At 39.4% G+C, this 16180-nt stretch overlaps 1 protein-coding gene across 1 annotated transcript in view; it reads right to left on the reverse strand.

The window, feature by feature from the left end:
- The window catches only part of LOC129238769 (sushi, von Willebrand factor type A, EGF and pentraxin domain-containing protein 1), a 100650-nt gene that overhangs the window by 81808 nt on the left and 2662 nt on the right, over positions 1-16180 (reverse strand). Inside the window, exon 2 of the mRNA XM_054873946.1 lies at positions 11090-12175. Coding sequence (XP_054729921.1) covers positions 11090-11345 — 256 coding nt within the window. The 5' untranslated portion in view covers positions 11346-12175. The remainder of the gene's footprint in view (positions 1-11089; positions 12176-16180) is intronic.

The following is a 16180-nucleotide window of genomic DNA, read 5'->3' on the forward strand; positions in this document are numbered from 1 at the left end:
CTGGTCGCAGCGCATAAAGGCCTTAGCCTAAACCGTACAACCATTACCGTCACCATTCTTTCTCGTCATAACTGCAGCTAATTAAAAAAAGTCCTCATACACCTGGCCTTTTCGACACAGAGGAAGCTTTTCTCATGTCATCACCATCTCGTACCCATCGAGCACTTCCAGCATTGGAAAGAGCTTTTGTATCCACTCGTACGATGTGGCTTAACTATGCGGTCTAGCTGGATTTTTACTTCATTATATATTTTTTAATTTTTTCTTAATAACTGTACTTGAATTCGTATTAATTCATTTAAGTATATTATATAAGTAAGTTAGTTTTTAATCTGAAGTGAAAATGAAGAATTTTGTTACATTGGAAAACCACATAATCTCTCTATCCAGATTTGAAAACCGCAGTTTATTGCATCCGAGGGAGTAGTCAATTCGATTGTATTAGGCGAAGGAAAGGATATATTTTTCGATTTTGAAACTGCCACCTTGATCAAAAAGTTCCCCAGAACAACGGTCTGGTGGCGCTTTAAGTCAACTGATTTGAGTTCTGTTTTTTTTTCTTTTTTTGATTTTTTTTTTTTGATTTTTAAGATTGCCTCATCTGTGATTAGCATTCCTGCCAAAATATCTTGCAAAAAAGGGATCCCGTTGATATCGCCAAAGACATGATTTCCAAGGCTGAATCCGACCCGACATTTATCAAATGCATCATAACCCACGAGACGTGAGCTTATGAGTACGACAGGCAAACCAGACATCAGGCGAGTGAGCGGAGAGCTCCGAATGAACCAAAACCACAATAATGACACGACATTTTCAGTCAAAAAAGGAAGCGATGCTCACAGTTTTTATGGATTGCAACGGTATTTTACACCAAAAATTTTCGCCAGAACATCAGGCAGTTAATAAGGTGTATTATTTGGGCGTTATGAGACGTTTACGTTAAGCAATTCACCAAAAGAAAAAGGATTTGTGAAAGAACAACTCGTGAACTCGTATCGCACAGTGCCATCATTATCCGTGAATATCTGACCAAGAACGAAATGATTACCATCCAACAGCCATCAAATTTAAGTGATATGGCGCACGGGTAGTTTTTTTTTTTGTTTTTTTCTTTCTGTTTGATCGAGTCAAAAAATCACTACAGGGAACCGTTTCAGAAATGTTTCGAGAGCTGGATTAAACGTCGACAGAAGGGCGTTGCAGTTGATCGAGAGTACTTTGAAGGCGCTAATATCACAAATTGAGAGATAAACTTGTATTTTGAATATTCTGAATATATTCCGCGAACTTTTTGATTAAGGTGCTATACTCGGACGAAGTTTTGCTGTTCTAAATAGACAGTTAACAACTTCCAACTTCAGCGCTGTGGAAATCAAAGATATTCGAAAGTTTTCGATTAATTGATTTGAAGGGAGATAGCCGACCTAGTTTCCCGTACGGCATCAAAATGGGTTATGGTCCTAAGTGTATTTCATAGTGAATAATCGCTACAACCTAAGCTAATCTATACTCGAAGATTCTTGGATGGGCCAATAAGTTCCTGATAAGGTAAACAACACCCTAAGTGACATTTTTCAACTTCGCTCGATTAAATATTTGTCTAATGTTTTTAATTTCTCCAGCAAAACTTCATGCGGTGAACGAGGCCGCAGCACAAAGCGGACTAAAAATCAATATCGCGAAGACTAAAGTTATGCGCATCAACACCAGCGAATCGCAAGCTCTTCAGATTGCCGGCACACCCCTGGAAGATGTAGATGAACTCTGCTACCTGGGGAACATTATCTCCAAAAGCGGCTGACATACGTAACCGTATATCCACGGGATGCGCTGCATGCTGGATAAGGTGTGGAGAGCGTCTCACATCTCCAGGCATACCAAACCCAAGATTTTCAATGCCTATGTGAATGAAATCCGTAGTGTTGTATGGGTGTGAAACTTGGAACATATCGGCATGTGTACTACAGTCACTGCAAGCGACGTCGTTGCCTACGCAAGATTATACGCATATTTATGCCCCAGGTTATTAGTAACGCTGATCTCTGGATCGTGACCAAGCAAACACCAGTCCACATAGAAATTCAACGCCGTAAGTGGAAATGGATCGGTCACACGTTGAGAAAGCCCCATCAGCCGCAAGGCAGCCGCAGACGTGGGAGACCAGCCAATACGTGGAGGCGTCAGGTCGACGCAGAAGCAAAAACATAATTTCTCGCTATCCGATAAATTGGCATTTGTTTCAACGACAAACTCTTTATTCGACCTGAATTTCTTATCTACGAGCTATTTTTTCATATTACATACAGAATTTAGCCTGATTGATATAGGCCTAAAGCCTGGAGAATATCTTAGATGTAGTGCATTTAGTAACCTAATTCACGAAAATTCGTCATTGAGACTGAAGGAATCTGGGTCGGATGCGTTGTCTTGGTGAAAGATAATTTCTTGTCAAAAAAGAGAGCTAGGTAGGTTAAATAGTTTAAGTACCAGTCTGACACTAGCCAAGCAGCATCAAAGCGCCGTTTTGAGACCATTTTGAGACCACCAACGGCCAGACTATATACAGCTGGCCAGAGCTGTTAATATAGTAGAGAAGATTGATGGGATTTAGGTTGGCGCACTGCCCCAGGCTGTCGAAGACTTAAAGGAACCTTAATCGTCTAGCTGCCAAGCCCGGACATTTACAGAGAAGGAGATCACAATGGGTTTACCACAGGTCTAAGTGTCATTGCGACAGCCAATCTACCTACCTACAGAGAGAGTGGTCAACAGTCTTCTTCTCTGAAAGGTCTCCACAGCTTCTGCACTGTGGAGAGATGAGGTCGCTTTGCCTCAAATTTGCCCCAAATTCATTAGTTTCACTATTTTTAAGGTAATCTATGTGAATAACACCGTTCGAATCCAAGAAAAACTTGTCGTTATGACTACTGGAATGCTTCCATTCACCACGAGAGATAGACTGTCCCGACTGCCTCTTGATTTCTGGTGCTTGTCCTGGTCTAAGAGTGTTTTTTTCTTTCCGAGCGAGGTCGCTTTACTTAAAATCGTCAGCGAATTCCTTCAGTTTAACTATTTTTAAGGTAATCTATGTGAATAACGCTGTTCGGATCAAAGAAAAAAACTATCGTTATGCCCTTGCTGGGCGGCTTCTATGCACTGCGAGTCACGAAGTCACGACTGCTTCTTGATTTCTGCTTTATGTGATTAATACGTGGTTCATCCACGAACACGAAATGGCACAAAAACTGTACAATTATTTATGGTAAAGTGGGGTGCTCGCCAATATCTAGTTCCGCATCTTTTGTTCTACTAATAGAACAGCCGAAGCGAATTAACGCTTTCGGTACTGACGAGTCTACATATATATACCTTTAAAGCTTTTGTTTTTAGTTTGCTTGACTGTGCGTCTTTTTCGAGTGGCTTTGATGATAAGAAAAATATTGGACTTGAGCTGCCAAAACCATTTGATCCGCTTTTCTTTTGATTTTTTGCTCACCTGTGAAGATGTCAGTTTAAGTAGCGAAATGGTTCGCAGTTAGTGAAATAAATCGTATTCTAAATCACAAATTTCATTTGATCTGTCCTGGTTTTCCTAGCAGGGTTATTACACACACACATATACCATACATATTTAGGTACACTCATACATGCATACACACACATACATCGTTCACACACACGCACACACACTCAATTTAAAGTATACTGAATGAATGTGAAGTGCTAAAGTGTCAAAATATTAGTTTATAAACTAATCACTTCACGACCTTCATGCTCTGTTGAACTTTTTGTGTGTACCAAGAAAAATTCTCATTTTGTGCTTACTTTTCGCTACACTTTTGTTTTCAGCTCGTACACTCATGTGGCACATTGCGGTTGTATAGGTATCTACTTATTATGATTTTGACTAGCGGAAATCTCATTTCATTTTTGTTTACACAACCGAGATTTTGGCGTGCAAGTGGTGCGTGAGATATCAGGTATCTACGAGTATTTAACCAGATGGTGTCCATTACTGGTCACTCCGCAGAGTCTACTATGATACAAAGCAAGGCGGGAGATGTTGGACTCGAAATGAATTCTTTACGCTTTTTGACAGCTCATATGACAGTTGATGTTTTGTTTGCGCAATTTCTTATTTACGACGTCTGTGATTGGGCAATACGTACTTGCATGTCGAGTAATGTGATATAGATGCGTATGTTGCGGCGCTTATGAGAGAAGGGGGATGTTAGGCGTATATACATACATACATATGTAAATATATTCATTGTACGTGTATAGGTAATTGGGTTTTGGTATGTCTATAAGTACATTCGTACTCGCTTGTAAAGTAAAGTAGGCCAGACGTGATGCGATAATTGGAGTGCAGATCTCACTTTTACGGTACTTTAATTAGTTTAATGATTAGAAGGCGTATTTAAATTGCTTCGGTTTTTAAGTGTGGGTAAGAAATGCTAAAAACGATCAGTCGACTTGTTAAAAAAAATGCAGATATTCCACCCAGAAAAACTTCACACCAAAATTTTCAAAAATTAATAAATCTGAAAATTATTAAATTTAAAACAAAAATGTGTTCAGTTTACTGCTTATTATACTCAAATCTTCATAAATCACTACCTAAAAGTCAATATGGGCATATAGAGACCCCATACCAGGGTGTCAAATGATGCGCTCTTCACCAGAGGTAGCCAAAGGTCAGTTGAAATTGAGATTTACGAGCATAAATGAAGATGAATTGATTATACTTTGCACAAATTTGCGACTGACCTCTGTCAAATGTTCTTAGACTGAAATTCACAAGACTCACGACGTAAAGGTCGTTCCAAAGGATCTTGGCGGCGAAGCCTGCACGACGAATTCACGACAGCTGACAACTTACTGATATGGTCGCAAATAAAGCTTAAAGCCAGGAAACGATCCCAATGGAATTTATTTGTTTCGCGCTAGGAAATAATAATTGCAGGATCGCCCTTCTTATGGATTGGGCAGAGCACACTTAAATTCCAATCGGCAGGCATGCTTTCATCCGACCATATTTTGCATAGGAGCTGATGTATGCACGTTACCAGCTCCTCGCCGCCATGTTTGAATAGCTCAGCCGGCAATCCGTCGGCGCCTGCGGTTTTGTTGTTCATTAAACGCGTTATCGCTATTCTCACCTCGTCATAGTCGGGTAACGGAACGTCAATTCCGTCGTCGACGATTGGAGTATCGGGATTTTCACATTCTCTGTGACATGCGCAGCAGCAATTTTCCGACTGTGGGACTAAAAATTCCCTCCTTGCCCACCCTGGCGTTGAAGTCGCCAAGCACGATTTTTATGTCGTGGCGGGGCAGCGCTCATAGGATTATTCCAAGCGCTCATAGAAGGAATCTTTTTCGCATCGTCCTTCTCTTCCATCGGGGCGTGGGCGCAAATTAGCGAGATGTTAAAAAAACGGGCTTTAATGCGGATTGTTGCGAGTCGGGTTTTAAATGGTTGGTCCCAAACCCAGCGCACAACCAGCTATCCTGGTATGTTTCGCCTTCTCACTTTAGCTCACTCCCGAACGGATGTTCGGAAGCTATCCAGAGGATACTTGGACTAATCCCGGCAGTTGTGAGCTGTTTGAACCATATGCAGAAGAATTGTCGTGGCCCCTCCCAAGTGAATGGCGATCAGTAACTTTCCCCACTTCCCTAATTGAATAAATAAATAAACAAATTTTTACAATTTTGGCTTGACATCGAATCGTTCTGACCGTAAATGACCACAAGTTCCTACGCTGCGTAAAGAATGCATGCCGAAATTGATTAAAAGTATCTCATTAGTTGAAAACACGTAAGTCTTAACTTTTACTTTCACTTGCGTAGGCAGAGTAAATTGAAAATTTCGAAGCTGCTTTTCTCGATATTTCAGTTTTTTGGATTATCAAACTCTTGCGCCACTTTAAACATTTTTCCAGCTCCTGCCCACCCATTCCCATATTTTCACTTTCATTTCAACTCTTACTTTTAATTATACGTTTCGGTTGCAACTAATTTCGCAATCATAAGCAATTCCAAAAACACAAATAAAAGGAAAGCAAAAACATGGCGCGCTAATTTAAAGAGATTTAAATATCCTTCGCAGCAAACTACGAACTTCACTTCCTACAACTGGCGGCTAGTCGCTTGCCAGGAAAATTACACTACTACCGACAATAGCAACACAATAAAACACAGGTAATAGCTGAAAAAAGCGTATAAAAAACTGGAAAATGAAAAAAAAGTTGTACAAAATTTTGCATCATTTCTGGTTTTGCGAGTTCTTTTCCATTAAATTTGCGCTCGCAGCGCCTGATTCATTTCGCTACAGCCGCGCAATAATCGATACAAGAGCCATAGGCAAAAAAGTGGGTAAATAAATAAACTGATACAATAAAAGTAAAAGATGTTTGGCACCGGTTTTCAAAAACTGTAAATAATTCATACTCGCTTTTCGCTTTCGGCCGACCACCAACTTGTTTTGTCAGTTTTTATGTCATACGCGATTTTTGCTCTTTTTTTTTGGTGTTTTTTCTATATTTTGTCTTATTTCTCGAAGACTTGTTTTATGTTGGCTACAAATCGTGAAAAGAAAAGTTAAATTTATTTTAGCTTTAAATCATTTAATTACGTTGATTCTTACTAAGTAGATTCAGCAAGAAGCGTCACGAAATTAACAGCAGCGGCAAAGAATCAAATTTAACTGCGCTATGCGAAATTACGTAATTTTATTAACTTTCAGGCTTTTTGGTCAAAACTTGGAAATTTTCAATTTCTTTTCTAAGCCTGCGGTGGGCTTTTTGCAACCATTTCTAAACAAAGCCGTTCGTTGTGTTCTTTGTGTTGGGCGCATGCGTGTGGGCGACTGCTCAACTCAACCACAATTGCTCACTCTACCATGAAAATTAAGACTACAAAATGTGCACATAAGCAGTTTATTATTTGTTATTTCCTCATTTTTTTTTCTTTTTTCTTTAGCTATGATTACAAAATTTATTAATTTTTTCTCACAAAAAGCAAAAATCTGTTATGTTGTAATAATATTTGAGTATTGCGTGAATTGTAGTGGAAACGCTTCGTGCAAAAAGCCGCAACTGCCAACTAACGCCAATTATTCTAACTCTTCAATTACACAGACTAAGTAACAGACCAGCTGAGTAAACTGTGTAGAATTTTATGCTATTAGCGAGCTAATTTGCGCTTCCGCTCTCGAAACAATTTCATAGCAGCGGCCTTTTTTTTTGGAACATTTTGAAGCAGTTCAGTCATCTCACGCGCGGACTAAAGCGCTACATTTTGCTTAATCGACGCTTTATGAAATTTGTAACACACGCATAGCTGAATATCTGAATATGAGTAAAATGTTTTATAAAAAATCACGTGCGTAGTTTGTAATACAAATTTCGTTAGTTACAAGTAAATTCATTGGAGGTGCTGCAGTGGTCTTTTAAACTTATATATCATAAAGGAACGCTGTTTCATGCAACATTCGAAACTATAAAAAAATTAAAAAGTAAGGATACAAATTTATGAGGTGAGCAAACCGGAAGGCATAGCTTTTTTGTCAAAACGGCGCTTTAGTGCTACTTGAGGAGTGCCAGACCGGCACTTGAACCTTTCAGCTACCCCTTTTCACCTTTCACCTACCCTTTTTGTGGAATTAATTTTTTGTTTGGTTCAGGATGAAAATTGAAGTAGTGACAATTTTTTGAATCTCGAATTATTTTGGAAGTTATGGATCTGGGCGGTCCAAACTGCGGCTAGCGAGCCACACACGACTCTAAGAAGGATTATTTGTGGCTCTCGTTAAATGTACCCGAGTTCTCTTTTCAGTTTGGTGCTATTCTGTTACGCTTTTATCCAAACAAAACGTCTCACAATAATTCCTCAGATTAGCAGATATCACAGACCTTCTACATTTGGTAGTTTTCGTACGTTTTGTTTCACTTGACTTCGTTGTTAAAGTCTGTTAAGTAATTGCGGATTTCACTCATAGATGGCTTCGGTTAAATTTTTAAAAGGAAATAACTTTTTCAGAATTAGACGATGACGAGTGCTTACAAGATTTAATGTTTTTGACTGATGTCATGAAGCATTTTCAAACACTGAATTTACAATTGCAGGGGAACGATAGAAAAAAAATTGGCCTCTCGCAGTGTATATTTAGTTTCCAAGCACATTAAAAGTAAAACATTTTGTCTTCTTCTTCGAATTCAAAAAATTTTAAACAATATGAAACAAAAAACTCAACGAGCATACATATAAAAAATTTAGAAGGACTATTGACGGAATTTCAAAATAACAAGTTCCGGACCTAAGACATAGATGGCACTAGCTTTATTGCATTCATCCCTTTTTCAGTTATTATAAACCTCAAAATGACAGCTGTTAAAATTGCATGATATTTCATTCAATAGTTCGTGAGTTATTGTGCTAAGATTAACCCTACTTTTATTATTTTCAAAACAATGGATCAAAAAGATTTTCGTGTTTTAATTTTACACTGCTTCTTGATAGGCAAAAATACTGTTCCAGCGAAGCAATGGCTCCGCTCCATCAGAAACAGCAATAAACCGATGGTTTGCTGACTTCAAACGTGGTCATAGAGACACCGTAGGGAGATGATGCAGAACGCAGTGAAGGCGGTAACATCAGAAAACACTAAAAGTATCCGCAAAATCGTTTGGAATGAGCGAAAAGAGAAGTTGCGTGAGTTAGCTGACATCTTAAATATGTCAAAAGAACATCTTGTCTTTATATTGCCTGAGCATTTGACTATGAGAAGCCCCTGTGCAAAATGGGTGCCACATTTGCTCACTAATGACCAAAACCAAGAACGTGTTGATGATTCTGAGCAGTTTTTGGCTATGTTTAAACGTAATAAATCGGAATTTTTGCATCAACATGGGACAATGGATGAAACAAGGATCCATCACTTCAATCCGAAATCAAAACCATCGTCATCTGAGTGGACAGGAAGTGGTGAACCTCGTCCAAAGCGCCTGAAAGCACAGCAATGGGCTGGAAAGGTTATGACCTCGGTATTTGGGGATGTGAGTGGTTTAATATTCGTCGACTATCTTGAGAAGGGAAATATCATCAACAGTGAATATTACATAGCGTTATTGGAGCGTTTGATGGCCGAAATTGTAAAGAAACGCACGCAAAACAAATCAAGACAACGCGCCGCAAGTCAATCAAAACAAGGGCAAGGCTATATGAATTGAACTTCGAATTACTCCCACATTCACCGTATTCATCAATTTTGGCTCCGGGCAACCATTGGCTGTTCGCAAATCTAGAAAATGCTCGCTCGTAAGAAATGTTGCTCGAATGAAGAGGTTCTGGCTGAAACTGAGGCCTATTTTGAGACAAAATACAAATCGTTCTATAAAAGTGGTATCGAAATGTTAGAGTGGCGCTGGAATGCTAGCGTTGTTCTTGATGGAAATTGCGCTGATGAATAATGCTAATTTTGAACAAAAAAAATCGTGATTTCTTTGTCAAGCCAGGGACTTATCAGCCCATGTGTTAGTGGCAATTGTTTTTACAGTATGAAGGATATTGCGAAAAATTATAAAGTTGATCAAACCGAAAAACTTTTTTGGACTTATCACCTTTCAAGCGATACTCCATCAAGGCACATCGGATCAGATCCTGACTTATATAAAGTTTTAGCACCCCTTGTTAGCGGCCTTTTTTAATTTTCGGCACCTCTATAACTTCTATTGACAAAATACCAAAGTTGTTTTAAGCCCTCTTCCGACGTTTTTTTTTGTCTGCACCCAGACACAATTAAGTCCATTTTACTGCACTCAGATTCATTTTGAATTTTCTTTAAATCTAGAAATCTGAGTAGATCTTGAGGTGCCAAGGAGCCAAGGTGGTCACTTCTTAATATATCAGTGCCAAAGGCATCAAACCTGATTCGAGCGAAGGCGGGGCAGACGCAAAGAAAGTGGTCTGCCGTCTCATACTCCGCTTCAGATGCCCACCTTTTCCATATGCTTCGCCCACAGAAAGTGGCCCGTCATCAGTTCAACCAGCTGTCTGCAGTCCCTTCTGCTTAATGACAGTAGGATTTGCGACAGTCGGTCGGGCATGACAGGTAACATCAGTTTAGTCCATCTGCAACCTCTCTCAGCCTGACAAGCTCGCTTGTGGGTTGTAGTAACCCATTTGCTAACCGTGGCTTTGATGGCTGCAGAAGGGAGTGGCAGACCGAGCTCTGAGGCCAACTTCCTTGGCTCATTCTAGCTAAAGAGTCACAGAATTCGTTACCCGCGATACCCACGTGTCCTGGAATCCAGGTTAGCATCAGGATATTATGACTGCCGACATAGTTTTACCTGGACTTACAGTACTCAACTATCCTTGCAGTGGTTAAAGGGCTGTCTAAGGCCGAGAGCGCAGCCACTGCAGCCGTATATAGATCAGCTTCTCCATCTGTTTTTCAGAACAAAGTTCATCGCTTCTTGAACAGCATACACCTTCGCTTAAAACAGAGATGCCTGAATTCCAAGAGTAAAGTGCAGTTTTGTCCCGCTGTATTCCACGTAGACTCCAGAGCCGAAGCCGTGCTTGGTCTGGAGCCATCCGTGAAAATGCGAAAACAGTGTTGGCCGGGCTAATTTTTTGAGTTTGACCACAATTGAGTCTCTGGCAGCACCACACTGTATCTCTTGTCAAGTTCGACTCTTTATGGCATGGAGTCAAGGGTCTTCCGTCACTTTGAGCCTAAATTTAACTCATGTGCAAAATTTGATTGGAAGCGAAAGCCTTTGTGTGGGAAATTACCTTTTTTCCACATTTAATTTGGAGTGGCATTGAACTGCATTTTCTCGAACGAAATAACAAACCAATAGCTATTAAATTAAGTTGAAGCTGATAAATCCTACAGGAAAATATAAAATAAAAGTGAATCCACCTCTTCTACGAGGCTGAAGTCTGAGCAAAAATTATTGCGGTGCAACTTTTTCGACTTCCAAAAAACTTCGTAAAATCATATCAATAAATATATTTTCCAATATCTCTTAAGTACCTTCAATTTCACTACAACTAATTTCTACTAACTTACTTTGACAATTGGCCACGGCCAATGAAGAAATCAACAGCAATGCAAGTGACAGCCTCGTAATCGCCGACGATAGTCCCACTCGATGCATGGACATTTGACGCGGCCTAAGTGCAGCAGCAGCATCTATATGTTGTTGTTGTAGCCTACGCTTTATTATGTTTACTTTTACGTGTTCGCTGTCGGGATTTGCGAAGATTTCACCAAAATTGAAATTGAAATTGAAATATTTCAGGTTTCTGTGAAAAATTGGTGCCATTTTGATGATAGTTGATGAGATAGGCAGAGTTTGTTGTAGGCAATTTGTATGTGGTGGCGCTGTTTGTTTTTTGCTATTGTTGCTGAGCAGCTGTTGTATTTTCCTTTCGAATGCGCTAACTGCAAATGTTGTTGAACTGTTTCAAATGCAAAATGATGTAGGCGATGTGCGTTGCTGTTGCCCGAACTTGCAATGTTTTTTTGTTTGCTCTTTTTTAACTTTTCGTTGACGACGGGTATTGGCGCCACTGCAACACTCAAATACTAGTGCAAATATTTTATAGTTACTTTGTTTGACTGCTTTTGCTGCAGCTGCTGCTGCTGCTACTACCACTAATGCGCGGTATGTAACCCGGTTGTGGACAATAGTTTATGCAGTTTCGGTTACTGTTGCGCTGCTGGCTGTTCGCTGTTTGCTATTCGGCTGCACTGCACGTTTCGTTGGCTAATCGCTTGCCGCTTTTAAATACTATTACACTGTTTATTTTCGTTAATGTTGCTTTTTTTTTGTTTTGCAGTGCTTTTTTTGGTTTTTGTTTTTCTGTTAACTCAAATTTTAGTTGCTGTCGGCGATTATGTGAGCAACTCTGGCTGTGTTGCTTGCGGCGCTTGGCTAAACATTTTGTGCCATTCACCAGCTTATTTTAAATGGTCGGGTGTGATCGTGCGCGTAATTAATTTTATTTCACTAGTATGTATTTTTATTCGTTGTTGTTTGTATGTTGCCTTATCACTAGAGCCTGTGTTTTTTCACAACTATAATTTTATATTATTTTTCTTCACCTTTTTTTGTTTTTCTTTTTTAACTTTTTCACTTCACTGCTGTTGTATCTGCAATACACGCACACACATATACATTCAAGGCTAAATGCATTTAAAGCAGACAATAAAAATTGAATTAAAAAAAAAAAAAAAATATGTGTTTGAATTTTCGCATGCACAAACTGCAAAATTTTAATGAATTCACTAAATGCAAGGGAATTGAATAGCTATCAAATCATGTTTGTTTGCACGTTGAATACAATTGTCAGCTGGGCTGCAGTGTGAATATTTCACAGATATTACATTGTAAATAATTCAAGTGAAGTTTGTGCCTTAAGTCTTTCGTATAAACGTGTGACCTGTCAGAGCTTAATGAATTTGCAGGCGCTAAAAAATTTTGTATTTCCCCACGCTTTCTATGGCGGCTGCAGCATTGAGTGACAGCTTTGTACAAAACTTCCAGCCAGATATTGCAATTTAATGGTCGAAAGCAAAATGACCAATAAATATGGCTAAAATATGGTTAGTGCCACACTAAGTTTTGTGTAAAAACTAAAAACTAAATTAGAAACTGCACATATGCAAATTTAATTGAATAATGGCACCACTATGATGAGAAAATTTGATTTTGCAAGGTCTTGCATTTAAAATTTGTGGATTTATCCATTTATTTCAGCAGTCATAAGAAAATATTAACTTCCTATAAAGCGCGGGAAAATATTTTTCAACCGAACGCTGAAATGCATCGCATTTTGTACAAGGTGGCGAAAAATTAATCATCAAATTTTGTTTCTGATTCCAAAATCTATTTTGCTTGATTTTTCTTTCTCAATTTTATTTTAGTGGCTTCTGTACTCAGCTTTAAATTAGGGTTTTAAAAGGACATATACCTGTAAAATTTCGCAAAAAAAATTTTTTTTTCATAAAATCTTAATATAATCCTTTAAGAATATGTCAAAAAAATTTTAGAACGTAAATTTAAGTATTTCTTATAGAGGGTGGTTAAATTTTAAGGGCCAATATTGAATGTGAACCACACCTAAACGTCAAGTTTTTTCCGCATTTCATTTGACATTTTTCATTTTCAGACTAACTTAATTTGAACGAATGAATGAAAGATACACAATCGAGCAACGCCTTAAAGTTATTCAGGCTTATTATGAAAGCGGGCGTTCAAATCAAAATGCATATCGCGCACTTCGTGATTTTTTCAGTCAATTTAATCGTCCAAATGTGCGTACAATCAGAAAAAATGTGGAAAAGTTTGAGTAAAACGGGTCTGTAGGAGATGTGAAAACACCAGTGCACGCTCGTACAGCAGAAAATATTGATGCTGTTCGCGACAGTGTGGTTGAAGAGCCGTCCACGTCAACTCGTCGTTGTGTCCAACAATTGCACCTCTTACGCTCGTCGTTGATGAACATTATGCATAAAGACTTGCATTTACACGCTTACAAGGGGCAATTGACTCAAGAACTAAAGCCTCTTCACCATTTCCAGCGTCGTCAATGGTCAGAATGGGGGCAGGAAATGGCGAAGAAAATCATCTTTAGTGCTGAGGCGCATTTTCACCTCAGTGGATTCGTCAATAAGCAGAATTGCCGCATTTGGGCGAATGATAATCCAAACGTGATTGCCGAAAAACCAATGCACCCACAAAGAGTAACTGTTTGGTGCGGTTTATGGGCCGGCGGCATCATTGGGCCGTATTTTTTCCAAAATGGGGCCGGTCAGGCAGTTACTGTGAATAGTGTTCGCTATCGTGAGATGATAAGGAACTTTTTGTGGCCCGAATTGGAAGATATGGATGTGGACGATATGTGGTGTCAACAGGACGGTGCCACTTGTCACACAGCACCGAAAAAATGGATCTTTTGCGCGAAAAATTTGATGGCCGAATAATCTCACGTCGCGGCGATGTCAATTGGCCGCCAAGATCATGTGATTTGACACCGTTGAACTTCTTTCTTTGGTATTATTTGAAAGAAAAGGTGTACGTCAAGAAGCCAGCAACAATTCAAAAGCTAAAGGATGAGATAATTTGGCACACTAACGGCATAGAACTTCAATTATGTCTCAGCGCCATCGAAAATTTGGACCATCGGATGGAGGTGTGCCGCGGAGGCGACGGTAGCTATTTGGCCGATATTTTGTTCTATGCGTACTTAAACCATACCAGTATTATTATAATAAAGAGAAATGTCAATAATTTCCTAAAAAAATGTCTTTTATTCAAAATCAACACCGGCCCTTGAAACTTAACCATTATAGATCGTCAACCGTGACGACTCTATTCTTTGCGTTCGAGCACTGGGAGGGGTATAGTTACGTTGTATTCAAATTTTAGACGCGTTTCTCTCAAAACTATATTTTTCGAATTGGCGTACACGATAACTCGAAACGTTACTGACCGATCTCCCTGAAATTTTGCATACATCACTTTTATGATATTACTTTCTATGTGATTCTACAATTCGAAAATTTTTCGAAAAAATTATTTTTTCGAAGCAAAAATAGTAGGAAAATTCGCCCCAAAATTCATTTTTTTGGAAGCATTTTATTCCGCGAATTTTTTTTTTTTATTTTTTTAAATTCATATAGAAATTGTGACATTAATAAACAAAAAAATTTTTGGTTTTTGTATTCAGGCATTGGCGCCGATGCTACAATGCCCGCCGATTGAGAAGCGCCGCGGCGACCTTCCTGGAAGAATTCAGTGTACAGTCGCCATTTTAAATGATTAAAATAAAAAAAGAATTATATAATTTTAATGTATGTATAAATAATTTGTATGCCCATTTTGAAAAAAATATATTGACTTCTTCATTTTAAATAATTTTAATAAAAATCAGGGAAAATATGGATGTTTACAGGTATCTGTCCCCTTAATCAGTAAGATTTTGACTATTTTGGAAATAACAAACTACTTTTTTAATCTGACGGCACTCGCAACACTGAGCACTTCTGCATGACTACCAGTCGGTGGGGCTCATTGTTGTTGTAGCAGCGTAAACATACTTTCCCCATATAAGTCTGGGTGGGAACATCGGCAGATTTCGAATTTCTGTCTGCTGACATTAAACATTAAATTTTTGAAAAGGTTCGTCCTAGTTGAAAGCAGCCAGCCCTCAGTACTCAACTGAAAGCTTTCTATTATATTTATGGCAAAAAGCTCTTCAAAAAATTATGTGGCCCTTCGCTTATGAACATCTGCAGGAAAGTGCAGAAAACTCTGGATATGCTTGACATTTGGCGCTGTGCGAATGAGCTATCGGCAAATCCCACCAAGACTGGTATTGTCGTCTTAACCAGTAGGAGGAAGCTTGATGGACTCGTTCTGCCAAAGCTAAAAGGAGTCACAATCCAGCTATCCAAAGAAATTAAATATCTTGGACTAATCCTCGATAGTAAACTCCTTTGGAAGTCACACGATGAAACAAAGGCATCCAAAGCACTGACAGACTTCTGACAGTGCAAGGGGTTCTTGGAAAAACGTGGGGTATGGATGAGTAAACTCTCTCTCGTGGGAGTCAGGAGGACCTTATCGAGACTACAATTGGAACTGGTACGGCCCCTGTACGGCACTGGACAACGGTGTAGGCATGGACTTCAATCCAACGTTGCTTGACATGCCTCTTTACTCCATGCCATCCAGAGTCGTGCTTGACAAGAGATACAGTGTGGTACTGCCAGAGGCTCAATTGTGGTCAATCCACAGAAAATGAGACCGGCAAGCACTGTTTTTGCATTTTCACGGATTTGCTCTTGAAATGCATGCATCTGTGTTTCAAGCGGAGGTGTATGTTGCTCAAGAAGCAATGAACTTTGTTGTGGAAAACAGATGGAGAAGCAGATCTATATGTGTCTGCAGCCACAGCCAAGCTGAGCTCATGGCCTTAGACAGCCCCGAACCGCTTGAAGGGTAGTCGAGTCCTGCAAGCCCAGAGTAGACTATGACGGTAGACATAATAGCCTGATGCTAGCATGGGTCCCGGGACCCGTGGACATCGCGGGAAACGAAATCTCTAACTCTTTTTCTAGAATGGGCTCTGAGGCCAACTTCCTTATCCCGGA

Source organism: Anastrepha obliqua, chromosome 2, assembly GCF_027943255.1.
Source record: "Anastrepha obliqua isolate idAnaObli1 chromosome 2, idAnaObli1_1.0, whole genome shotgun sequence".
In the NCBI taxonomy this organism is placed as follows: domain Eukaryota; kingdom Metazoa; phylum Arthropoda; class Insecta; order Diptera; family Tephritidae; genus Anastrepha; species Anastrepha obliqua.